This window comes from Convolutriloba macropyga, unplaced genomic scaffold, assembly GCF_964194025.1.
Source record: "Convolutriloba macropyga unplaced genomic scaffold, txConMacr16.3 SCAFFOLD_3706, whole genome shotgun sequence".
NCBI classification, from domain to species: domain Eukaryota; kingdom Metazoa; phylum Xenacoelomorpha; order Acoela; family Convolutidae; genus Convolutriloba; species Convolutriloba macropyga.
This window is the reverse complement of record NW_027451482.1, coordinates 1-25,952: the sequence shown is the minus strand read 5'-3', so window position 1 is coordinate 25,952 and position 25,952 is coordinate 1. Positions and strand designations below refer to the sequence as shown.

Below are 25,952 nucleotides of genomic sequence, written 5' to 3'. Positions count from 1 at the left end.
CAGATATTTTTTGAGAAATTTTTTTTCAAATCTGCCATACAAAAAGGAAACGTATTTAATTAACACCCTGAGCAGCAAATAAAGACTACTAATTTTTTTTACGTAAAAGCAATTGAGCTAGAAAGTTTTGTTTAAATATAATTTTCTAAAACCTGGATAAAAACATCTCACACTTCAAAGCTCAATCCAGTCGTTCTGGTAATTTCAACATTTGGGTGTATTAAAGTTGGGTATTGTTCAAGAGTATGGCATTGGGTAAAACGGCAGGTTGGGTATATTGGCATTGGGTAAAACGCCAGGTTGGGTATATTGGCATTGGGTAAAAGGGCATTAGGTAAAATGGCATCGGGTAAAATGGCAGGGCTAGGGAGAAGGGTTGGGGGATTCCTCACGAGTCCTTTGGTGCAGCCCAACAATTCCACCCCTTTACCCCTTCTGAATAATCTACCTTCTCTTTCACATCACAATAGGAGGAAAATGAGGAGCATTTGAACTGTGTAGTTCTGCTAGGAAGTCTAACTTTTGGTCCGTAAACAGAATTTTAACGATAAATAGATTTTATTGAAGTGTGCAGAATGTTTTCCCGAACAGATTTTAAGAAAACTCAACCGGTCAAACATTAAAACCAAGTAGAAACCATAGCTGGAAACAAAATGCAAGTTTCGTTATATTCATTGAAATTTCAAATATATACGTTCGCGTTTCAAGAAAGGTACGTGACTCCTGTTAGCATTATTCTGAAACTGTGGCTTGCATCTCAAGCCACTATGCAGTTTTCAATAAAAGCCGACTTTGATCTTTGACTTGATAAAAGGTCACGTAACCAATTTGAAGTACGTGTTGTGCAAGTTCAGTCAAAAGTTTTTTACTAAAAGATGTGATTACATTTTTTGATAGCCAAAAGTATATCTACATTTTTAGGATCTACACCTCCAATCCAACTATTGCTTACAGTTACTATAACTTCGTATACTATAATTGTACTCTTATGTGAGCATGCTACGCACAATTTTGGAAGTTAGGTTCAAGTGATTTGGGTAAACCGAATAGATCTCATTTTTTGCATAAAAAACAGGAAAATCACTTAGACAGAAAATCAGCCCTTTTCTTATCCTGATGAAACACTTTGGAATTGGAACCTTTTTTGACTTTTGAATCATTCATTCTGTTTATATAAATGTATAGCATTCATCCCGTTTTGTTTGTTTCTTTTTCAAATGAAATAAAAGGGTTAATTTTCCTCAATAAATTGTGGCAGACGAGGATACAAATCTGACAAAAAACGACTTGTGATAAATTTCAATGGTTGGAAAACTTCTATAGCAGAATTGTTTAAATATAAAAAGGAATTGGATCTTGAATTCTACGAAACTTCGATCGACATTCAGTGTCAGATGAAAAGCATATTTTAACATGTTTGAGTAGTTTTAGATCTGGACTGTACAACGAAAGATCTTGTTTTCTAAAATCGGGTACTGTGAAAATCTGGAATTTTAAAACTTCAACGTACGTGTTGCAAGCTGTATTTCCAAACTAACAGATAGATATAGGATGAAATTCTCTCGAACGACCTCCAGCATGGTGCCGTGAATATCAGCCGAAAGGAAAATTAGCCCAATGGAATATTAGCCGAAAAGGAGATTTTAACCAATCAGATTTCAGAACGGCCGTGATATTTTGTTCGGTTGTGATAGATTCATATCAAGTCCCATAGGCCTCTAAGGCATGGCCGTGGCCCGCGAGGCATGGCCAAATGCATTATTTGCATGTGTAGGTGAGTTAGATAATTGCGCGTCCCAGATATGCTTGGTTACCGCAATTATCTCATGCAATTAGTTCTTCTAATTTTCCTTCTTTTGACTTTTTCGGCTAATTTTCACGTCGGCTAATATTCTGGACACCCTCCAGCATACCATCATGCCATGTTAACCACTTTTGATTCTCTTGTGCTCACAATCCAACTTTACTACATAATTAGAGCAGCGTAGACCACTCGAGGTTATGAGAACTCGAGGTGATAAACTCAATCAAGAAGTCAAAGAATATTCTAGAACAAAGGCACAAAAAATGTCAAGCAAAAACTTTGCACAAAAAAGACACGAGCGTCTACAATAATTGCCTCAAATTTCGTCCAAGGGCAATTAATTACATTTTGTGGCCAGAAACCATCTTTGTACACTCGACCCTTGACTATTTAGTTCAGATAGAAAGTTTAAACTTCATTTTACTTTGTTTACAATGCATATTTTAGGAAAATCATCTGGTGATAATTTAAAACAAGCAACCATTGATTACAAGCAAATAATAACAACAATCAAGCTAAAAAGAAATTCAGGTACAATTCTGCAAGTTTTGGATGGCTGCTGTTATATCTGGAATAGTTGAAACTGTACTTTTTGTTCGAGTTTCGGCAACTTTTCTACAAACTTGACACTCGATTCTATCCTTCAATCTGGCGTCTGAGATATAGAAATATTGTCGCCATTTATGGTACTGCAATAAATTGTTCTCGTTTTCCACTATTTCGTCCAGATGTTTTGCCAAGGATGCAATATCGGGGAAGTCATTAACGTGAATGAAAGATCCAGGCATTTTGCGATCGTAGCTGGACCGGAATCCGATGACAAGAGGAACTGTGTATGTCATCAAGGCATTCGAAAACTGGTTGAAAAGACGGAGAAAATTACGAAAACTGTTTCTGTTTAAGTTATTTTTATTGATGTGAGAATTAGCTGTCAGAAAAATGAGCATCCTGGGAAAAAAAAATCTGTGACATTGAAAAGAGTTTACGTTTTAAACTGTACTGCTTAAGTTGAAAGCTTATTGCTTGAAAGAAAGCATATGTTGAAAGAGAGTACATTTTATCTCACCAGAAAACCAGACACGGGTCAATAAATTTTCAGAAAAATTTCGAAATGGCACATTTTGGGATATCGTAGTTTACTTACCATTTAATTAATTATTAATTCTTTTAACTAACAAGGAAGGTACTCGCCTTCCACGTGTACCAATTTGACCCTTGTAAATTCAACGTAATGCTTGTTACCATGCAGCTAACTATTTAATTAACAAATGAGACTTAACCAAAGCCAATTAAATTTGATTTTTGTGTTTGAGGTAATATCCCACATTTGAGTAACTCTGTTCAGTTCAATAAGCAGTTTAGTAACTAAATAATATTTTAAATTGTTGCTCCTATTTAAATATAATGTCCATGAATTGATAATTGCCATGCCCTATTGAGTTTTAGCTGTTACAGAAAAGTTCAACGCAAGAGGAGTTGTTAATGACTGGAGTAAGCTGAATGTATAATTTTTTTACCGTCTCTTAAACGAGCAACTACTTTGAGATGCTCTCGACACAAACTTAGCTTTAAACTTTGACACTTTTCACTCGAATACAAGAGGCTAAAGCAAGAAAACTACTGATAAAGGCTACCAGCTACCCGGGTTGACGTTTTGCCCAAACTTCTGTGATCTCCATTGAAAAAAAATTTTTTTCTGCCATGCAGTTTGAAAATAGGCAAAAAATTCATTATGTTCAGCGCATATGCAGAATGGTCAGAAATGTCCATACTAAGTTCAGAGTTCTTTCATGATTCAGTACTGAAAACGACGCCCAAGTCCGGGGGGCAAACTGAGGCTCTAAGTAAGCCTCGACGAGACGATGTATGCCGCTTATTGCGAGGACTAGTCACAATTAGGGCTTTAATTTTCCAGGGTGTCACCTCTATAATCGGTGTACTGTATCAGCGAAGGATTTTTGTCATTGGTTTGAGGGGGGGGGGGGGGTAGAAAATACTCATCGGCTGTCACCGAATCCGGTAAATGTTTATCATTTAACCGCGCCATTTTTGCAGAATTTCGTGGTTCTTACGGTTCTTACGAAATTGACCACATTCGGAACTAAAAACTCAGGCGAAAGTTCAACTCGGGTAGTGGGTACCCCGGGTTGAATTTTTCCGCCCAAAATGACGTAAGAGTGGGGCTGCAATGGGAGTATTTTTTAGGAAAATGCAGCTCAAGACTTACATCTTTTTGGGCTGCATTGGGCTTCCAATGGGGGTAAAATGGTGTAAGAGTGAGGGGGTAAAAGACAAATTAACCCCCACTCTTACATCTTTTTGGTCTGTCATGGGGGTTAAAACGATGTAAGAGTTTGGGGGTAATGGAGAAATTCTGAACAATTTACCCCCACACTCTTACATCACTTTACCCCCCATAGACAAATTACCCCCCCCCCACTCTTACAACAAAATGGGAGCATTTAGGAGGACATTTGACCCGGAGTAGGCTTTACCAGTAGTTTGTGCTTCAGCCTTTTGTATTCGAGTGAAAATTGTCAAACTTCACAGCTCAAGTTGGTCGAGAATATCTCAAAGTTGTTACTCTTTTAGGCGACGGTAAAAAATTTATACATTCAGCTTAACTGAGGTCCGCAAAGGTTTTCCCTAAAAGTTATTAAACCAGGGAAACCCAATAAACAAAATTGCCCTTATTATTTAATAATTTAAACAGAAACATCTCGAGCCTTCTCTGTTATATAATCGGTACAAATTGAATTTTCAAACGCAAAATAAACTTTGCACTGTTGTATGACGTCTTGACGTTGCTGGTCGCCACCTCGACCTCCACGGGAAAGGGGTACATGTCCGTGGTCCACTACATTAGCCAGAGTAGATTCAGAGAGACAACGAGAAGCGGCAGAACCCCACATGTGAACGGGTGATTTGAGGTACCTGATGAGGTCTGAGGCAATTTGGGTCCGGTTGGAAGTGACAGAAGCGCAATTGCTGACCATCCAGCAGAAGGATTTGGTTTTGTTCCATGATCTAAGTAGAGATGAAATATTTGAAATTGGAATGAAATTTTGCCCTAATTTTTGATAATTTACTAAATTTGTAAAATGTGTCAGAAAAATTATATAATCTCATTGGAGTCTTGTTTCTTTTCTTTATGAACTTATAAGATGCATTTTATAGTTTAAGAGCTGACGTAGATATATGAGATCTGATGAGAAAACACACCACTTGCGGGAAATAAACTCCACGGAGAAAAAATCCCACTTAATTTTTGATAGGATGTGAAACCCCAATGAAAAATGCCGCAACGGAAATAAACCCTTTATTCACTGTTTAAGAGCAGCGCATTTAGCGCGTTTGAACATGCCTTCGCTTTCCGTGAGACTTAGTATGAAACTGTCACAACCGATCAAATTTAAATTTTGAAATTGAGGCTGGTTTCCGTGGGCAGTTTTTTTCCTTGGGGGTTTATTTCCTTGGGGTCTGATATGCTATCTAAAATTAGGTAGTATTTTTTTATGGGATTTATTTCCTAGACCTTGTTTTGAGAAATCTTAATTGACAACCCACAGATAAGCTAAATTAACGAAATAAATAAATAAAAAGTTTTTTCCTAATAGCAATGTAGAAAATGAGCAGACATCGGTTGATTTGAAAGGTTCATTATCTCAGACGAATATCTTATTTTGTTGACTTTTCAATAGACTTACATAAATTCAGAAGATAACATTAGATCAGATGAATAATGATGCAAGATTTACTCGCTGAAAATAATATTCTGCAAACTAACTTTCATTGTCGAACTCCTGTTTATGAAACGTTCTTTTATTAGGCGGACCGGTCACTTATCCACTTTTAAAGCCACACACTTTCGTCTCGCTTTATTCTACCAGCACTTTTATTCCACACTTTTCTTACATGTTTGACAATTTGTTGTCTTTACATTGTACAAAGTAAGTTTAAAAAAATTGGCCCTTATTTTGTGATAACTGTTTTTGGATATAGCATCATAAATGCGTTTAAACTTCAATGTTCGTTAAAGAGCTAATATTGTGTAACGGAATTCGGAGTTTGATAAGAGATGTTGAATTTGTGTTCTTAAGACAACCTTAGAAAGTTTATGAAATTTCACTGACGGCATTACTATTCAAAATTTTGTTCTGTAATCATGAATATAATATACCAATAAAATGCCGATTTTGTGTTAGGAAGACGTAGATTTTATCCCATGAGTTTATTGAATGCACTTTAAATTTTTGAAATGATGAAATTTTTGCAAGGATTATACTGAAATGATGCTTCCCTTTTATAAGAATTATATGGATTTGTTTTCAAAACCTGGTGAATATTTTAGTAACTTTTGGTGAGAAAAGATTTGAAAAACAAAATTAATAAAATTTCATTAAGTAATAAACATACCCGGCAGATTGCCGGAAAATAGCCGCCGTTGATTCCAATAAGCATGATTGGGATTGAAAAAACAGAAGATATTGAAAAAAAAATTTTTGTACAAAAACATTTTTAAGTCCGATTTATTTTGATGGCATTTCGTAGTTGAACATACTTCTGTTTCTTAGAGAGAGGCTACAGGGGCTACAATCAATAACAATAAGCATTAGAGATGGTAAATAAGACTTATAGGAACGACGTTCAAATAGCGGGCATCTAAAATTGGGCTTTATGGGTTTATCCCGTTTCTATTTCTGACATCCATTTTTGTACTAACTCTGTTCATTTTCAATTGCTTTGCTGAGCAACTAATGTTCCAAATCACTTTTAGCAGAATGAGAGAAGAGAGAAACTAGCCTAGAGAAGTCAAAAAGATTTCACGAAAAGGCGGCAAAATGAGGTAAAGCGAAACACTTTTTTATTCGACGAAGTAAAAAAAAAATAGGAGCGCTATAATAGCCGGCTGAGAAGATGAGGGCGGCTATTAAAAACATAACCGACAAAACGTCGGCAGAATTGCTCTCGAACGACTAGTGGGAGCTCTAATCAATTGCAGCCTGCTTCAGTCCGGTTGAGGGGGAGCCTAAATGGGACTAAGAAGTTCAATAGTGGGCTTCAAATAACCACATTAGGTGTTAACATATACCACTATTAAGACTTAAAGTAAAAAATGGCCCCAGTTTCGGCGCACTTTTCATTTGACTTTTAGTATTAAATTGCCGCCAATTGAGTTCAGCTGCTTGAAATTGTGATTAAGAGAGAATTTTGGATCACCCGAAACGCATAAAGTTAAGGGCGTAAAAGTCACTCGAAAAGTCAAAATTGTCAAGCAAAAATTTTGCATAAAATAAAAAGACACACACGTTTACAATAATTGATATGAACTTCGTTCAAGAGCAATTAATCAGAAACTAGAACGGAATTGCAAAATCTTTTCGTACATTTCTTATTTTAATTCCAATCGGATACTTTGGGAACTGGTGTTGATAATGTCCTCTTTGGAGTTTAATTTTAGTAGTTGAGAGTTCCCAACTGTTTGTGTTCGGAAAATATTGTTTATACCAGATGAGGTTTATTCAAAAACAATAAGAAAGGACAAAATCTCCATAACTAAAAAACAATTAACTTGTTTTGCATTTTAGATCACATCTTTGAGCTGGAGCCATCAGATAACACTTTTTGCTTGAAAAATCTGACCCGATATCAGTTCAAAATGGGGTTTGAACCAATATGGTTTTAAAACAAGGTGCTCAATATAAGCTGCACAACTTGGTATACAGTTTTAATTTGAAAGACTTTGAATAAAACGGATGAATACTTTGGACGTATTTCATGAGTTTCAGTTAATACATAGCTGCCGGAAAAAAAGCCGCAACAGCCTTTTAGATCTACAGTCTCAAAGAAATAATTAAAATAGATCGAAAGAGAGAAATTTCTTTTGTTCATTGCTGACATGTTATTTTTGGATAAGAATGATAATATTTTATTGCTGCTTCTTTTAGCTGCTCTCAAATAACCTTTAAACAATCACACTAACTTGACCTTATCTCTTTGAATTAAATTAAGGAAAAATCAGTTTCAGAGTGAGGAATTCATTTTTCAGAGTGAGGTAAGTCACGTGTGACTAAAAATTTGATCAACCGAATGTAAAAAAAATACTCGCAACTAAGAGTGAAAATGACGTCACGCACGCATTTTAGTCGAAATAGCATAAACGAATGACCAAAAAGCGATTTTGAAGTGATTGTGACGTCATTTTGTTGTAACAGAATTCTGGACGACGAAATAAAAAACATAGCAGGACAAGTCTTGACCTATAATTCAGAGAAGTTTTTTTGACTAAACAAAAATCTTGACCTAGAATGAACTATGAACGGATTTGAAAAATCATTTAGACAAAAATGCGATTAAAAAATAAAAATAACAGTAAAAATTAAAGTGCAAATTGCTACATATGCGCAATGAAAACACTATCGAGAGGCCTGTTTTCTTCAGAGACTGTTTCCCCACTCTACTACTTTAAAATTAGAGCAAAATAAATTCAATACGCAAAACCACTTGCCTTCTCGCTCCAATTCCTTTTTCGGGATGACCAAAATCATCACATCAATTTGACTTAAAAATAAAAATACGAGAACAGATCTTGAAAGACGACAACTTCCAAATACAATCGAAATTCTTTGAATTGTAAAAAGAAAGAGAAGGACAATAATGGCCTCAGCTGTCGTTTTGGGGCTATTAAATTTAAAGAGTGCTTCAGGCAGTATTCCAATTTTAGTTAAAATTTGGAGCAATGATATCTTTAATTAACTCAGAACAAAGAAAATTCGGATCTTCTCTGCTAGCGCCCCCCCCCCCCCGCTTAGTTAGGCACACCTCATTTATAAATGTGTAAACATATTGTATATCGTTAAACATATCGTATATTGTTAAAGCTAAGTAATCTTATACGTAAACATATATGAACAATATGCATTTACTAAAAGCTAGCACAGCTATGGTTTGAAAGTATTACGTATTCAACCAAAATTTGTTGATATAACGTAAGCATCAAAAAAAATTTCTGTATTAGATCTTTTTTGGTGTTATCGGCTACTATAGAGCTTGAATTTTTAAAACTTTTTAAAGGAAACTATTCTAAAAGTGCCTTTAATCTACCTAGACACTCTTGTTTCAATGAAATTCAAATATCGCTCTTACAATTCGCGAAAACTTAGATTTTGGGGGGTGCAAAATTTAACGGCTATATAAGGCTGGGGGGGGGGGGGGGCGCTAGCAGAAAAGATCCGAAAATTTATCAAGGGTTAGTTTTCAAATATGCAAGCTGGAAACAAATCAGCAAGGGAGTTTCAGAAGGAACAATTTAAAGTGCGCTTCTGTTTAGTTTTTTCATCGCTGATATTGATTTGGGGGTTGTAATGGAGACCACCCGAAAAGATGTTACCTAATTGATTTTCTGATGGTTGCCATTGATTTTGGCGTGGCGTGTCTGTAGAAATTAGTGTAACTCCTCTCCAAGTGAGCAGTGCGTGATAAACCTCCAGTCCAGTTGAACAGACTGTTCATATCACTGCTACGTAGGGAGATGTCTGGGTGGTGTGAAGACTCAAGGCTAAACAAGTAAACAATTGTATTATTTTCTTCATGGAATGAACAAATTGGCGATCGCAAAGGAAGCCGAAGTAAAAGTAAGCCGACAGAAAAAGCAAGCCGAAAGTTATGTAACAGTTATGTAATCTATCAGAAATAATACATTGTTAGCCGTTGCAATCAATACTGCGCGTAGTATTATAGTGCATGATGTATTCCAATGCACCAAAGAAACAAAAAGACGTTAATTTTTAGACATCTAGTGGGTACGGGCCTTAGCGGACCGCTGTCCATGGCCATGCCTCTCATCCGCTGCGGGATGTAATCCGGAAATAGCGGGCCGGCTATAGCGCGCCCACCGGCCCGCCAGGGGCAACTTAAAATACGGGTACCCGAAAATTTTTCGGCTTACTTGACCTCATTTTCAAAATTCCGCTTGCTTGCCTATCGGCTTGCTTGACCAACACCGAACAAATTATTTTTATATAACAAGCTGGCTAAAGTGTAAATATAAAAAAAGGTTTCGTTGTACAATATTTCATACCAAGATTAAAAGTAGAGTGTTTCGCTAAACATAAAAAACTCAAGCCAGAGATAAGAATGCTTTCGGCAGATTGAAGATTAAATAGCAGAGCATATGTTGTTTTCACATTCGCTTGAAATTTCATTATGTATCAATATAAATAAACTTTGCTCGTGAACAACAATGAGTTTTTGAGTAAATTTAGTCGATCAAATGTGCCCTATTACCTTCACCAAAAACTATCTACTCATCTGACAAAGCAGTTGGAGTTTAAACTGAGCATGTATGAAATTCAAGTGCAACCGTCAACAATCAATTTTATTGAAAAAAAGTTTAACACATTTTGAGAGTTTACGTTTTAATTTGAGTCATTGTGTCTAAACTCTGGAAATACTGAGCCTTTAAACACTATGGAGGGTTTTTACTGGTGTTTCGTGACTTATTTTTTGTCGTTGTATATCTCTGGCTAGGCGCATTAGCTTTTGTTAGTGGTTATTTTTTGTAGGGTAACCAACAATAATATTTTTACATAAGCAATGGAGAAGACGAGAAAAAAAAATCAACTTTAAAGAAGAAAAGATTAAGTAAACATGGACAAGCTATTTCTATTTACTCGAGACAAATCAGATCAGACAACTCGTGATTACTGGTTTTTGATTCAGAAAAAAAAGAAAACGATATAATACTGCCTTTAGGGGACATTATTGGTCGTTTGTGTATTCACTCAACTCAAAGGTGCCTTTGCAAGTGTTCTTTGGACATCGTAGTTACCTGTTTTAAAGAATTTAATACTTGTCATGGTTGGTTACAAAATTCTGTCTCTAGATTTTGTAGATGTGAGCTGCTTGACTCTTGGTTATTGGTTATTTAAATTGCTCTCCAAAATGGCTGAGTGCCCGTTTGATTTGGTGCGTCAAATACTCCTATGTTTTTCCATTCATCCTAACACTTTAGTTTTCTTTTAATTTCCATCTGCAAGAAATTCATTTCCTTTCTCAAGCGGTAGAAAATTTCGTCTTGAGCAAATTTCAGTTTCCCTCTCATCTTTTTTGTTTTTTTTTTAAATCAGATTAACTACTTCTGAACTAATGTGTAAATTGGCTTCTTTACCTAAGAATATTCTATTATTTGCCCTGTTATTCGAAACGATCTGCAAAACACTGGATTGGGAGTGCTATGGTCGTGATTTTGAAAAGATGGATAAGTTTGATAACCGTTGTCTAATAGATTAAAATTTCCTTCAAAAGTTAAATCAATCAGTTTCATTACTTTCCTCCATTTTTAGTGTTTTAGGTACAGTTAAGCTCTTGATAATTATTGTTGAAACCTGTACAGATGAACAAGATCTTGAGATTGCCGTCAAACACATCATTTAAAATTAGACCTTTACTAGCTGATAAATAAGCAATGATTATCCATAAAATTCTATTAAGTGGTATTTCTTTAATTACATAAAGTGTTTCTAAGCTTGGCCTGTTTTGCATCTACTGGTTAAAGCTGGTCTGACCCTATCTTCGCTCGTTTCTTGCTTGAATAACAGACCCAAATTTCATGTACTGAACAAATATTTGTCATTGAATCAATTAAAGGGACAAAGTCAATCTTTTTTTCTCCTTGAAAAAACTCAAGAATCGTGTATGCTAAGCCACGACAATTCCACGCAATATTTTGATCCTGACCATATTGGATGTTTTCTGGCTGTTAGTGCGAATAATGTTCGCTGGGTTGACGGTTTGCATATGTTTTGGTGTTTTCGTGACATTTTGTCAATATATTCTTTCTTTGGAAACTCTGAACGCACTGTTGTTGACGATGCAAATTGTAACGCTATCGAACACTTGTTAAAACTGGTCCTAAATCTCTTGCGACTTTTTGAAACTATGACTGTAATTATGTTGTGACTATTAAATCAGCAGTTGGAGTTGCTTCCAAGTTTTTTCCCTTCAGTCTTTTTTTTTTGTTTGGTTTATTCGGACATGACGTCCTGATATACAAAAAAAAGAAACAAAAAAGGCCCAAACGTGCAATCTGTTGCCCCACGCAACTATGTGAAAAGAAAACCTTTTCACATAGTTGCGTGGGCTACAGATTGCACGTTTGGACCTTTTTTGTTTCATTTCAGCTTTTTACAGTGTGTTTCCCTGAACACCGTAAATCTTTCAATTATCCTATAAATTTGTTTGCCGATTAGTTAAACTCTTGCATTTTGAAGCATCGTATCATGAAAGTTGGATATCTGCTTGCTTCATAGCCATGATAGAGCTAGCCTACTTTAACACCATGTTTAACTGCGGCCGCGACAAAGGTTGTACAGTCAGACATCACGCGATTGACTTTCGGTGGTTTTCTTTTGACCATATTTGTTATCCTTTGCACGGTGGTAACGTTAATTGCATTTCTGTTGAATTGTTCTGCATTCACTCTGTTTTCTTGTTTGTTTACAATTACAAAGCTAGATTTCGATTCGGTTCTTGGCAGTGTTTTTTTTTGCGTTATTAGATCTGTTGGTACAAGTGAGCTGTAGGTTTTTATTAGAAATCAGATAGTCTCTTGATATTTGGTTTTCGGACTGAACGAAAAAGTTGTTGATATTTGGCGGTTCCTTGAAGCACTAATTTTTTAAATGAGAAGCTCTTTTCCCATCGAATGAGCAAACCGTATAAGATTTGGTTTCGGATTTAGCCAATCTTTATGTGGTCTGGTTGTCTCAAGCATTGTTTTAAGATTGTTTACTTGAATCCAAATTTTCTCATCTGTTGTTGTGCCGTCTGCCTTGTTTTGTGCTTTGGGGAGAAGTTCACTTAACTCGCTCTTTTTCAGCCAGTGCTCTTTGAGATTTTTGATTTAGTTGAAAAATTTTGTTGTCAAAAAATTTTTCTTTTAGTTTTGGATGATCATTAAACTTGATTGCTTTTTGAGCTCAACAACGGAAGACTAGCTAGAAAAAAAAGCAAAAAAGATAATTTTCGCAAAGCTTCTTTTTGAAAAATATAATAAATTCGATGGTTTCAGTTATTGTAATACTTGCCGTTGGTCCCGAACAAATACAACCCGCGTACGTTAGCCTCAAGTTTCATACATAATGATATGCTTTGTAATGTTAAATAATTTTTTGGCGGTTAAAAAATGTTCGGGGTGAGCAAAGTTCCAACTGTTCAGTTCCCTTTTAATCAAAAAATCTCAAAAATTTGCAGAAAAAAAATTGTACTAAATATAGCCATATTGTACACTAATGTGAGCCACTGGGTATCCCAGGTATATGACTCGACTTATGAAAAGTCTCATGGGTAAGGGAGTCTAAGGTTAATACATCGAAAAATAGCATTTCAGTGGTCGAGATAAACACAATTTATAGGTCGAGCATAAACGTCATGGAAATGAGCAACTTTTATACGTTTTCTGTTCGAAAAAGTGTTTAATATCAATTTTCGTTAGAATTGCAGCAAATGAAGGAGAGTTCATGCTGACCACAGCCGGCAAATTGTTGAAATAGCAGCGAAATAGATTGAGAACAAAACAACAAACTTATGGAAATCAATGAAAAACAAACCAAAAAACAGGCAAAATTGAAAAAAATCGGCAAAAATCAAAACTACTGAAAAACAGTGGCGCCAAACTCAGAGAACCTAAAAACTGCGAACAAAAACCCTTAGCCAAAACATATTATAAAAGTTTAAAAGCGCTTAAGGCAAAAATGGACAATAGATATACAAAAAAGGAAAGATTCGCAAATTCACTTTAGTCCTTCAAAAACAAACGATTCTCAGTGAATGAAAACGTCAGCTAAAAGTAGGAGCCAACACGTTGACCAGAATTACGTCAGCAAAAGAATCGTAAACGTCAGCAAAAGAATCAATAATTCGAGACAATTTTTTGAAAGCAATGAAAATTAAACATTGAATGAATTTGCGATGAACTGAAACAATTAAATCGATTGAAATAATTAATTTTAGCAAACTACGAGCCGTGTCCTTAGTAAGATTGAAAGACCAGAAAAAAAGTACAAGAAAAACTCTCAAAATTAAAAAAACCATTCAAATATTTTGGGAAAAATTGGTGTCAATTTTATGGAAAACTATAGCCATAAACGCAAACACTTAAAAAGGTTCATCTATGCCTCATTAGCAACCAGTGATAGTGTCATCAATGATAATAGGTGATAAGACAACAAAAATAATACTGAAAACTGGCAGACATCAAGTTTTCAATAATATTTTATGACAACAAGGAATGTCAAAGTAAAAAAGCATGCACGTCGATGAGCTCAATAAATTGCATTTAGGCACAATTAGAACACAAGTGTATCATTTTAATAGCACCAAAAAAGCACTGAAAACAGCAATCAAATTGCCGCATGTGAAAAAATCTTCGCTTTCAACAACCAAGTATTTTTTCACATACGAACTTCTCTTCCACTTCAAAGATAGTCGGGAAAAGTCTCTTTTTTGCTCCCCTTCCTACTCCAACGTGATTAAAATCACCACTGTGGTCTGACTTCTCACTGACGTGAAAAAAAACTGATGAGAGTGTGAACAGATCTTCAAGAAAAAGACAGCATACCAGTGCAATCCAACTACTTTGGATTGCTGAAAACTGAACAGAGCTCCGCAGCTATGAAAAGACTGCCTCGGATCATGATTTGTCATTACCTTCACCCATTTTTTTTGCAATTCATTTTTTAAGTCAATCAGAACCCGGGAATGAATGACTTTTTGGTCCAAGCTATAGTCCAGTGTAAATAATTTGGGCCGTGGATTGAGTCAGAGCCCAGTTTTGCTTTCAGGTCTAGCCAAAGACTTTTCATAACTATGCGGATCGGGCACGGTATTTTCATAAATTAAGGTCTAAACGTGGGATGTAATGGTGTCAATGGACGCAACGGAAAACAACCCCAAGCTCATTACTAACCTGATAGCCGCCCAAATCTGTTCAGGCCTTCTTATCTTTGACGATCGGTCCCAGTAAGACTTAAATCTGGAAGTTCCAGGACCTCCCACTGCAACTATGGCATCATATGTTTCCAATTTCATCTGGTTTGTGTCTTGACGACCATCTTGAGTTACAATGCAGTCGAAGTTGATTTCACAACCTGAGCGGAAGTTGTACTTCGACGTTTGTGGGCCAAATTCAAACATTAACACTGTCAAATTGGAAAAGATTGTCGCGTCATTCGAAATCCTGGAATATAACTCATAGCGAGGCCTTAGATTCAAATGATTGCTGATACAAAAAATTAAGTTACAAAATTTTAAGTTAATTTAAGTAAAAAAGATTCAGCGCATTTCAGGCGTTTGAGCTTCATTTATAAAAAATCAGCACATATAGGTGCATTTGATACAAAATTACTGAACTCCAGTGATGCAAAAGCCCCGGTGTTCTCAGAACTTTTATCGTGTCAGGTCTAACAAATTTTTGACAAAACTATCGTGCTAAAGGGCTGTAAGGGGATGCATCTCCTTATCAGATCTGATAAGACTTTTTTTTTAGATCTTACACAGTAAAAACTCCTCTTATAAGATTTTAAACAATAAAAATTTTTTCGTCAGATCTTACACGATAAAAGTTCTGCCTGACGAAAAATGTTTATCGGGTTATAAGAATTTTATAAGGTAGTGTCAGATAAAAATTTGAAAAATAATTACTCATCTTTTCGATAAGATTTTTATCAGATCTTACACAATAAAAATTCTTTAAGCATGGCATCAAATTGAAGACAATTCAGAGTTGCTTTCAAGCAGTAGCCAAAAAACGACAACATGCACCACAAAGTGTCAGATCAAAAAAGAGAAATTTATCTTCTTTTATCTTTTGAGACTCATAAGAGATTGTGATAATCGTTATTCGAGTATCAGAGAATTTTTTTGAAGCGGTGATTATCAAATTAAGCTGAAAACTATTTTGAAGGACCAAAACTTTTGAAGGACCAAAACTATTTTGAAGGAACAAAAAAGTCTAAGTTGAGTCGTAGTACCTATTTGAGACTCAGAATAAAACGGCCGCCAAAATAGAATCAACAAACATTTTTTTTAGTTTCAAAAATGGTTAATTGACCGGTTAGGTTTTACTTCCATAGGAACTTGACTACGTTGGACGGCACTGTTGAAGTTATTAAAACATGCATTATCAGATCTTTCACGATACAAATTCTGCCCTACGTGAACAATTATCGTGTAAGATCTGATAAGATATAAATTCAGAAAAATTCAATTATCATATTATAAGATCTGATAAGTATCCGATCAGATCTTACATGATCAAAATTCACATAGGGAAGAACTTTTATCGTTATCGTGTAAGACCAGTTAAACGATCTTACACGATAAAAATTCCACAATCACTTGGGAGGGTTACCAGGTACCATCCTGTTTGAATTTAATGGGTCTACCGGGTCAAGGTTTTATCTTATATTCAGCTAAAAAACACAGGAAAAAGCAAAAATGCAATGAGATAGCTGGAAAAAACAGAGCAATCTCAATTATGAGTTAATATTCATTTTAATCACAATTTCGTGTAAAGATCATAAGTTATCATTTATTCGTATATTTTCCTAATTAAATGCAAAATAGTTTTTGAAAAGGCAGCAAAGTTCAGAAGTTTATATCTTAAGGAAATTTTAAGATTTCTAGTTAATGAAGCATCTCCTACGAGAATCTCCTCATTTTGAGTGCAAAATAAGCTATTTTGTGTTTTTCTGATTAGTTCTTAACATCACAGAGTTACATCAAAAAGGGCTTTTAGTTTGCTCGTTACTGTGCCATTTAGATATAGAAAAGATGAAGTAACTTCCGTTAAATACAGGTATTCAGATTAAAAATTTTACCCGGTCCAGATTTTTCCCGAACTGACCCCATGGCTAATCCTGGCAATTATTATTCTGCTCAATCCATTTATTTCATTGGTTTTTGGAATATTTGTTATGAAGAGCACAAATATTTACTCCTAAAAATTAAACATAATTGAATGACCAATAAAATTTTCTTTGACAAAACTGAAATTTATTATTAAAACGTATGATTCTGTTCAAATTCGATTTAATATTTGTTACTGTTGTCAGTTTATACACGTTTTTTAGTTCAGTACTCTCCATAGCAAACTTCATTTTTATCAATTTAACAATTTGGCGAGACGCCAAATATCGTCCAAGGCATAAAAAATTGACAACAGATCTTGGATCTTTTGCGCTGTCGCCCCCCCCCCCCAGTCCTATTTAGCCGAAATTCAGGTACCCACCAAATATTTATGTTTCGCTCCCTTCTGGAAAGTTTGCATGTGTTCATGATTACATACCTAGTATAAAACATCAACAAACCCCTTTTTCAACAATTTTCAGGAAAATGAAAGTAGTAGACCCTTTTACAAAACACATAACTCTTAAAAATGCTATAAGAACAAGTTTCGGTTGATGTTTACATTATACGCAGTTCCTTTTTGTTATGCACGCATTATGTTCAAACCTTCGCTCTGTTAATGTTATTAATTACCCATTCAAGCGTATTCACATGTAATAAATCAAATGCATACTTAATGTTGAAATATTTACCAATGGGGGGTGCCTAATTTACTTGGGGGGGGGGGCGCTAGCGGAGATCCTAGATTTTTGTGTTATTGCCCTCTGAGTTTTTGCACCCCACTTAACGTTTTTAAGTCTAATCAAATATACAAAGACACTTTGCTTGTAAAAATTACGAGCAAAATGCATTTAATAAGGTTCAGTCAAAAAGAACCGACGTTAAGAAATTTCGCTTCATCCAAAAAAGGCCAAGAACAGTGAATTTTATTTATTTACCAAAAATGTGTTCTTAATTAACACTAAGAGCATTTGATTGGGAAAACTGATCTCATGTTTGGTTGTAACAATTCCACCTCAAGTCCCATAAGCCAGTGAGGCATGGCCGTGGACCGTGATAATTACAACATAATTAATAATTTTATCGCCTTAGATTTATTTTGCTAGTCAATAATAACTTCATTTCTGAAAGACCGGGTTATAATTATTTGCAATTTTTCTGATCTCATTTAATGAGTTAAATTGAAATGGCTAAGTAAATTTTTCAATTGTTATTATTAAATTTTCGGCTCTTTCTATTGTCGGCTTGTTCTAATTGCGGCTCTTTTTGAAGTCAAGATTTAACAAATGTTAACACAGCGAACGTTTGAAATCAACAATAATCTGGAACGTAATGTATAATATGAAGGCATGGAGCTGGAAGTATTTATACTCACCTAATAAAACGGTCAGCAAAGTTTTGAATTAATAAACAAACGGAATTAAAAAAAAAACTTACTGAAAATTTGCTTTGTCCAATTGCTGCAATGGCGTTCTCTCATCAAGATTAGTGGTGACTTGTTTCAATTTAAACCCATTTTCTTTGTTTTTAAGTCAGCATCAAGCATCTATACGTCAATAGATATTTCAAACAAAAAATAAGATAAACTATTTGTTTGGTGCATTTTATTCCACTAAACGTAACTTAATGCATGAAAAATGGCTCTACAGTGGTCTGGGACATGGCAACAAAAGAACAATTATACTAATTTGTAATTACAACTTCTTCGTCCTTTGTCGCCAAATTCCTTAAACTAATAATAATAACAGATAGGGGTGTTAGCTCGTAATAAACAGAACAGACTTATTTGCGTAGAATGAAAAGTTTTAAAAAGGGTTACGAAGAGTTTGTTTTTCTACATGAATTCTCAGCTGGTTTTTACATATATGGTTCCTGTAAAACTTAAAAAAAATTCAAAATTTTAAAAAATTGACCCGCATAATTTTTTGACGTTGTGCTATCTCTAAGGAGCTCTCAAAAAATCACGTTTCTTGAAAGAATATCAAAATCTCTATCTACAATATCTTTAAAAAGTTTCCTAAGTCTCTCAATAACATTTTGCCAACAATTTTGCAAAAATTTTTTGGACATTTAAATATTTTTCATGCCTCCATTCAATTTGTTTCATGTTTTGTCTCATTGTGGAATTTTTCAAAAATTCATACGCAACGGGAAAAATAACTGCAATTGCAAATGAAAAGTTTTTCTTGAGAATTGATCGATTTAACTGTTTAGCACAACTGTTGAGAAAAATATAATACTTATTAGGCCGCAGTGGTATATCAAAATAGTCACGGGCAAAAATATGCCCGATCTGTGTATCTCTTGTTCGTTTTTCTTATGTTAATACATTGAAAATGCAACAACTTTGCGAAAAAGAGCTACTTTAGCAAAAGCAGGCAAAATTAAAGTGAATTGCGCAACCCATGTTCGTAAAAGTGTCCAAATTTTAACCGCGAATTTAAAGTACAAGCTTTGTATACCATTTTTTGAGCGCTATGTATTAAGAATCTGCTCGATTTGTGTATCTTTTTATCGCACGCAACGTAAATCGACTTCGCAGTATAATCCGCAATTCAGCTTAATTTAATGCACGTTTTTGAGCATAAAAGTGAACATATAAGTTTTATTACTACTACTAGTACTCATTGATACTTTATTATTACTTATCAAAGGGTTGAAATAAAAATTAAGAAACAATAGTTTTAATTATACTTTTGATTTTTTGATTATTTACTTAAGAATATGTGCAATTTTAAGATGGCCGTTTTTCAGTTCTAAAATACTCCATGTCATGGAAAAAACAATTATTTTGCTGTTAACGTTACTTCACTCATTTACAAACTAAATTGCTGAATGAAAAAAAAAGAAGTATAAATTTTTCTGAAAGATCTTTCAATTTTTTTGAAATCCCACAATTTTTTTTGAGCAACCTAATAAAAACAAAAACGCGGTCAGTCAAAGCCCGAATAAACTTTTTAATTAGTTTGCAAACTAATTTTTTTGTTCAATGAATTAAAAACAAAAAAAGATATGACATTTTCTGAAAAAATCCCTCAAAATTTTTTGAGCAACCAAAAAAACAAAAACGTTAATAAATAAAGCTCGAATAAACTTTTTAGTTAGTTTGCAAACTAAATTTATTTTTCAGTGAACTAAAAGAAGAAGAAAAAAATAAAATTGACTGTTTTCTGAAAAATTCCTCAATATTTTTTGATGATATCTGTCGGATTTTCAAGTCGGTTTTGCATTCTTGGTTAACAAAAACCGCTTGCTTTCTACATCAGGCTTCTCGAATCTTTTCCAATTTATTTTTTGACCTACTAGTTATGAAAAACTAATTATCTTTAGAAAAGAGGAATGCTTCAGAAAAAACACTGAAAAATATTTTTAATATAATATTTTTGACTTGCTATTTATGAAAACCAATTTGCTAGGAAATTTTGTGAAAGCAAAAGTTCACTAAGCCCTTTCTGATGTCTCCTAAGACTCATAGGTTTGTAGGTTTTCTCAGAAATTGCAATTTAGTTTTTTTTAAATCTTTTTCACAATTCATGTATTCCACCCATTCCAAATTTTGCTAGCTCCAGTTTTATAAATTTTGACCATTTAATAGAGATGACTTTACTGATGTTCGCAACTTGGTGTTTATTGACAGGAGTACAATTCAGGTGAATGGGCATCATATGGAAGACTTCAAAATTTTGTGTTCATTTGACGACCAGCGGTGTGGAAAGAACATCTGAGTACGAGGACCCCATATATAGAAAAAGTTCTTTTATTCAAGGACAAGAGGGAGATTTGCTTGTTTGCCTTAAGATTTCCAAATTTATTTTTTGCCCTGAGTTTAGTGGGATGAAATTTTTACGAGTCTCGACAGTCGCAAATGCTATTTGTTACATAACAACGTGCTATATAACAAACAAGACGGCTCGTGCGATACTGCGTAACACTGAATGTTTTAGCATTCGTCTCATCTATGCCAAAATTTTTTTGTTCGGAGAAGAAAAAATTTTTTCAGTCAGACTACCAGTTTTGCGATGCTCAAGTTGAAGGAACTTGGATTACAACTTTTTATTTGAAAACTGAAAAAAATCACAGCCCTTAATTTTGATACCAATATAAAAGATAATAAACCACATGCAGTGTCAATTGTGTTGCCACATCAGGCAGCTTCTCAGAAAGTTGAATTAGAACAAAAACCTTTAACTTAAACAAATAAAATGTAGATTGAAAAAAGGAAATGCTACGATGAGTTTACACGCTAAAAATAGAAATTTAATAAGTAATCCTTTTTTTCTCATCTACGTTGTGACAGATTGATTCTACCATTTAGTTTTGTAAAAAGATTTCGAGATTTCTACCAATCTGTTAAACAAGCAAGATTGATTTTGTTATGACCTTTTTTATTATAGACATCTAGTTTTGGTCGTAAATAGGGTTTGTTGTTTGATTTTTTCTATGGTCTTTACTAGTTGTCCTATTATCAACAACTTTTATCGGCCCTGTGGCGTGAATTTATTGTACACCAATGGTCGTTTATTGAACGATATGTATGTTTGGAAGGTTTTCTGTCTCTTTTTCATTTGGTAGCCAAATAAGTCAAGAATGTGGATGAGCGGTGTCGGAACATTATGTGCGTACGCACATTACCAAGCCTTCTTGTTGGAATAGCCGATTTGAGACAAAACAAACTGTAAACAACTCAGTTTGTGCAATTCTGTGTATAACACTGAAAAATCCAGCAAAATCCAGCTTTATCTGGTCATTGATGACACAAAAAGTCAAAAAGAAGAGTTTTTTTACGTCTACAGTTTTTGAATTGCTACTCATTCGAAAAACACAACAATATTCGTTCATTCGTGTTTAACTAACGTTCGCACACGCTTCCCTCGCAATATCTCGAAGAACTACAGAGACCATAACAAATCAAAATTTATTGAAATTCTCAGTAAGATATAATGTTTGATAATTGCAATTGAGAAAAACTGATAAATTACAGAATCAAAAATGTCTTTTTTGCAGGTCTCCATAGTTTTTGGCCTCCATTGGATCTTTTGCTGAAAAACAAAGGTTTTACAAGAATTGCATAAGAAATAATTCGTGCAAAAGTGTATAAAGTTTCAACTGCAAAAGAACATAGTTACTAGGTTGGTAGCAGAAGAGCAAACACATTTTTTAAACAATTTTTTTGTAACTAATCCACAGGAAAAGAACAAAAAATTTTTTTCAAAAGGAGAAGTTGACAAGCAAAGTACGATATCGTTAGAACTAAAACTGCAGGTTTTCAAAATTTTTCAGAAATCAAATCAGATATAATAAAAAATTGAAGAAGACTTATCAGAAAACAGGTCCATTCAATGGCGCACGCCGAAGAAGTGCAAGATCCATATTTTGTCTACTATTCTCAGAGCAGTTGCACTAAAAAGAACTACATCAGGCCATTGATCCTCTTAACAATGACATTTAAAGGTCAAGTCGAAGATTTAGAGTTTTTGATTGAATGAAAAAGCAGCTAAAAATTGAACAAAAAATTTACATTTTCATTTAACATTTTTCTATTTGATTATTTGCATGAAATATGATTAAAACTTTTTAGTACCAAAGTTGAAAGTAACAGTTTTAAGCTAATCTCAGTTATTTCAGCGTTTGCGAAACTCATTGAACGTCTTTCCATTAATCAAATGAACGAATGAATGAATACATTCAAACAGAAGAAAGACGTAACGATTATCAATTGGTTTTGTTAGGAAAATAGACTATTAGCAGATGGTGTTTAAAAAATTGGTTCCTTTTTGCTGAAAAATTGGTATTAATTTGAAATATTGATTGCTGTAATCTTTGATTGTACCGTACCATTCAACTCTTTGTAAACAAGCTTAAATTTTTCCTTGCAACAGTTTGTAAAATTTCAGATCGTTTTTTCAGAGCTCACAATAATTAAACCTGAGGTTTCTTTAACTAGGTTTACGGTTAACTAGGTTCATCATTTAACCTTGAACCAGTTTTGCGTTTTTAGCAATCCAAAACGGTGAAATGATAAGGATAATTTCTTTCTTCTGTTCACAATATCGTACGGCGTTTGTCTAAACCCTTTTCCAGGAAATCTAACTCATTCTACGGTGTATAGTGAACAGATGCAATTGACCATCACAAGCGTCTATCGATACCAATTCTCATTTATTTTGATTAATTTATAAAATGCTAGAGCCAGATTTTGCTTTTGATACATTAGAGCGAAGTAGTGAAACCTATTTACATCCCGTCAGAAACAATTGGTGGTGCTCTCTAAGGAAACCCGAGGAAGTGTTTTCTACTGTGAGTGTGGTTGTCGAATTGTGAAAACTGTTACCGGTTCAAAATGGCACTGTTGACAGTAAATACCACATTTTACCCCTATATTAGTTTTTAACTTTTTTGGAAGTGCAGTCCGCGCTCCAATGGACTGCAAGCAATGACAACTTATTTAATTAAGCAGACTGGACTTAAAGGTTGAAGAGCCAATTAGTCCCTCGCTTTTTAGTAAGATAAAAAACAAGTGGCATTAGTGAATTTGGCAATGAGCATAATCTGTGGCCAATTTGTTATACAATTCAATCTCATTGTAGAAAAAAACTCAACAGAGGTGATATTGGTTCAAGTTAAGAAATTATTTGGCTTCATTTCAAAACGGATTTGAAATGTTCGGAATATAATTACACCGACAATGCCAACTTCATAATTTGCGCAAAGGGGTTTCCTTTTTAGAGTAGTTAAGGGCAATTTGGAGCCTGCTTTGGCAAATTTAAGTGCATTTCGCTTGAAGCTTAACAAAACGATAAAAAACATGGGCCACATTTAGTAGACTTTTTGTAAGTAGAATTCTTTGACCATTAGGCGTTTTTAAGGACAAAAAGATTCTCCCAAGACTTCATTTATCGTTTAAACCTTTATTTTCCCCAAAAATTTCTTAAAGATTAAATGTGAGTGCTACTCCCGCTATTATACGTTTTATCAATTTCCATTTGTTGATGGTACAATTGTAGACAAAAAGTTTTCACAAACAATTACACAAATGTTTTTTATTACCAAGAAATTTGTGTAAGTCTTAACCCCTTTTAGGGCCTTGTAGAAAAACTTCAGAGGTTCATGGCTATGACATCCGTGATTGGTCAAAACAAACCGTCAATATGTGCCTCTTTTTGTATTCATATATCTCTGTGTTGACCAAAAAGATATATGAATACTAAAAGAGGCACACATTGACGGTTTGTTTTGACCAACCACGGTTTCTTTGAGCAAGGGATTTTTCCGAAAAAAAGTTTTTGTGGCACTGGGACGTACATCATATATGCAACAAAATAGATTCCGCCTGTCCCTTATTGACAGTGACATGGCTGCATTCGGCAGTTTATCGAGCTGAAATAGTTAAGAAACTGTCAGAAAATCTAATTAAGTCTAGTTAAAACCGATTTTTCGAGATTTTACCGACTTTGAAGTAGTTTGTATTTCAATCATTTTAAAGCATTAAAAGCTTCAATTAAATGTTTATTAAAGTGCTTATTACGAGAGATTAAATCTTTTTTGCATATTTAAAAAGCGCGCGTTGAATTAGGCTCAATTGCGGATTAGAGATACTTTTAATGCGAACAGTAGATACCTAAAATGAGCGGAAACGTGCTACAAGACTTGTCATCTATTTTACAATTTTAAAGTATTTATATTTCGCAAAAATGGCGTAACCCTTTTCCGAAAAATAGGTTACAAAGCTGGTCCCTTAATTTCGTTCAGTTTATGTATCTATTTTTCGAGCAAATTTTACCAGGGCTGAAATTCTGGGATATACCTCTGAGGCGTAATGCTGACAACTTTTTCGTTCAATGTATCAGTTCCTTGATAGTATTTTCCCGAAGATTGTACTGCAACAGTCAGCAATTGCTAACAAATAAAAAAATTACAATATTTGTAATTTTTCTTATTTGTTAGCAATTGCTGACTGTTGCAGTACAATTTTTGGTTGCAGTACATAATAGTTGATAAAATAATAAAGCACTGATTAACTGCGCATTAAAAATTCCACTAAAGATGTTAACCAGGTTAAAGTGTCAGACGGAAAGTCGATATGTCTAAACCCAGATGAACGCCCAACGGGACCTTAACCTGGGTGACCTGGGTATCAATTTTTGGGTCTTTCCCATTATAGCCCCCCCTCAGCTTAGTGGTCAGATAACCTATAACCCCCCAATTATGGTAGTTATACCATAATGGGGGGGGCTATAATTTCATGGGGGGCTATAATGGGAAAGACCCCAATTTTTTTTCATGTTTTCTCGAGAAAGATCTCGCGGTTATAATTTCAAAAAATTGAGATCCTTAAATAAAAAAACACAGTTCAGAGTTAATAACAAGTTTTTGATCAAAAATCTGAAGGTTGCTTTTTAAGCGGACTTTATTCGCAGACTTCATTTGAAAAAAATTACTTAAGACAATTAGTTAAAATTAGAGTTTGAATCAGAAAAGATTCATTGTCTGATTCAGAATTTTTCAGAGTCTGACTCAGAGAATCTCAGAGCAAAATGCGACATGAACAGACTCCGAATCAGTACTGAATGGTTTCTGAAAAACTTCTTGATTCAGTTTGAATTACTTTGGAATTTAGATACTGATGACCAGAACAAATGTTTGCAAACTTCATTTATTTAAATCTTCGCAAATATTTTCAATTATAATTTTGCGTAATAGGACAATGATGCTTGATGCTAGGCGAAAATAAACGTTGATATAAAGTCCAAGTTGTGTGAAGTTGAAAAATTGCAAATACCAGTAGAAGTAAGAACCAGTAAATTATCCTCTTCAGCCTCTTACCTGAAAAATAACATTTTTGTGAAAATATTTGAGTACTAACTTTTTAGTGTTCAACCATAACGATCAAACAATTAGATTAAAAAATCACCCAATGTTTAATCCTTAATGTAGACGTTTCTTTTTTACAATCAATAACTATTTTTTGCTATCTATAATTTCATTTCGTGTTGGTATATTGCTAGTTTTGGCCTATCCTAGTTAATTTCGAATAAGTGACAACTCTATCCTGGTATAATAGTTTTTTTTGGATCTTTTCCGTTTGTGCCCCCAGTACGTTATGCGCCCCCAGTTACAGAGCACGTGTCATTACATAGTAAATCATTGTGTAAAAATATGGCGCGTGCGTCTGGGGGTGCAAATAATATGTGCCCACTAAGCCGGGGGGCACAAACGGAAAAGATCTGTTTTTTTTATCTCG

At 34.4% G+C, this 25,952-nt stretch overlaps 1 protein-coding gene across 1 annotated transcript; it reads right to left on the bottom strand.

Annotated features, from left to right (window-relative positions):
- Positions 1-2,204: 2,204 nt before the first annotated feature.
- LOC142356734 (4-galactosyl-N-acetylglucosaminide 3-alpha-L-fucosyltransferase 9-like) lies at positions 2,205-25,536 on the bottom strand. Its single transcript, XM_075408536.1, has 6 exons — positions 25,445-25,536; positions 18,149-18,230; positions 14,772-15,041; positions 9,195-9,362; positions 4,531-4,831; positions 2,205-2,661 (listed from the first exon to the last, which is right to left on the bottom strand). The coding sequence occupies exons 3-6, from the start codon at positions 14,996-14,998 to the stop codon at positions 2,332-2,334; spliced, it is 1,026 nt and encodes a 341-aa protein (XP_075264651.1). The 5' UTR covers positions 14,999-15,041; positions 18,149-18,230; positions 25,445-25,536; the 3' UTR covers positions 2,205-2,331.
- Positions 25,537-25,952: the final 416 nt, after the last annotated feature.

What these genes read in the sequence shown, in the direction of transcription:
- LOC142356734 (XM_075408536.1), bottom strand. Translation starts at nt 14,998, where the DNA reads ATGTTTGAATTTGGCCCACAAACGTCGAAGTACAACTTCCGCTCAGGT. An exon ending in CAGATTTGGGCGGCTATCAG is followed by an intron (nt 9,363 to 14,771) that starts GTTAGTAATGAG and finishes TTACTTGTTTAG; the next exon opens with CCTTGAGTCTTCACACCACC. An exon ending in ACCATCAGAAAATCAATTAG is followed by an intron (nt 4,832 to 9,194) that starts GTAACATCTTTT and finishes ATCTCTACTTAG; the next exon opens with ATCATGGAACAAAACCAAAT.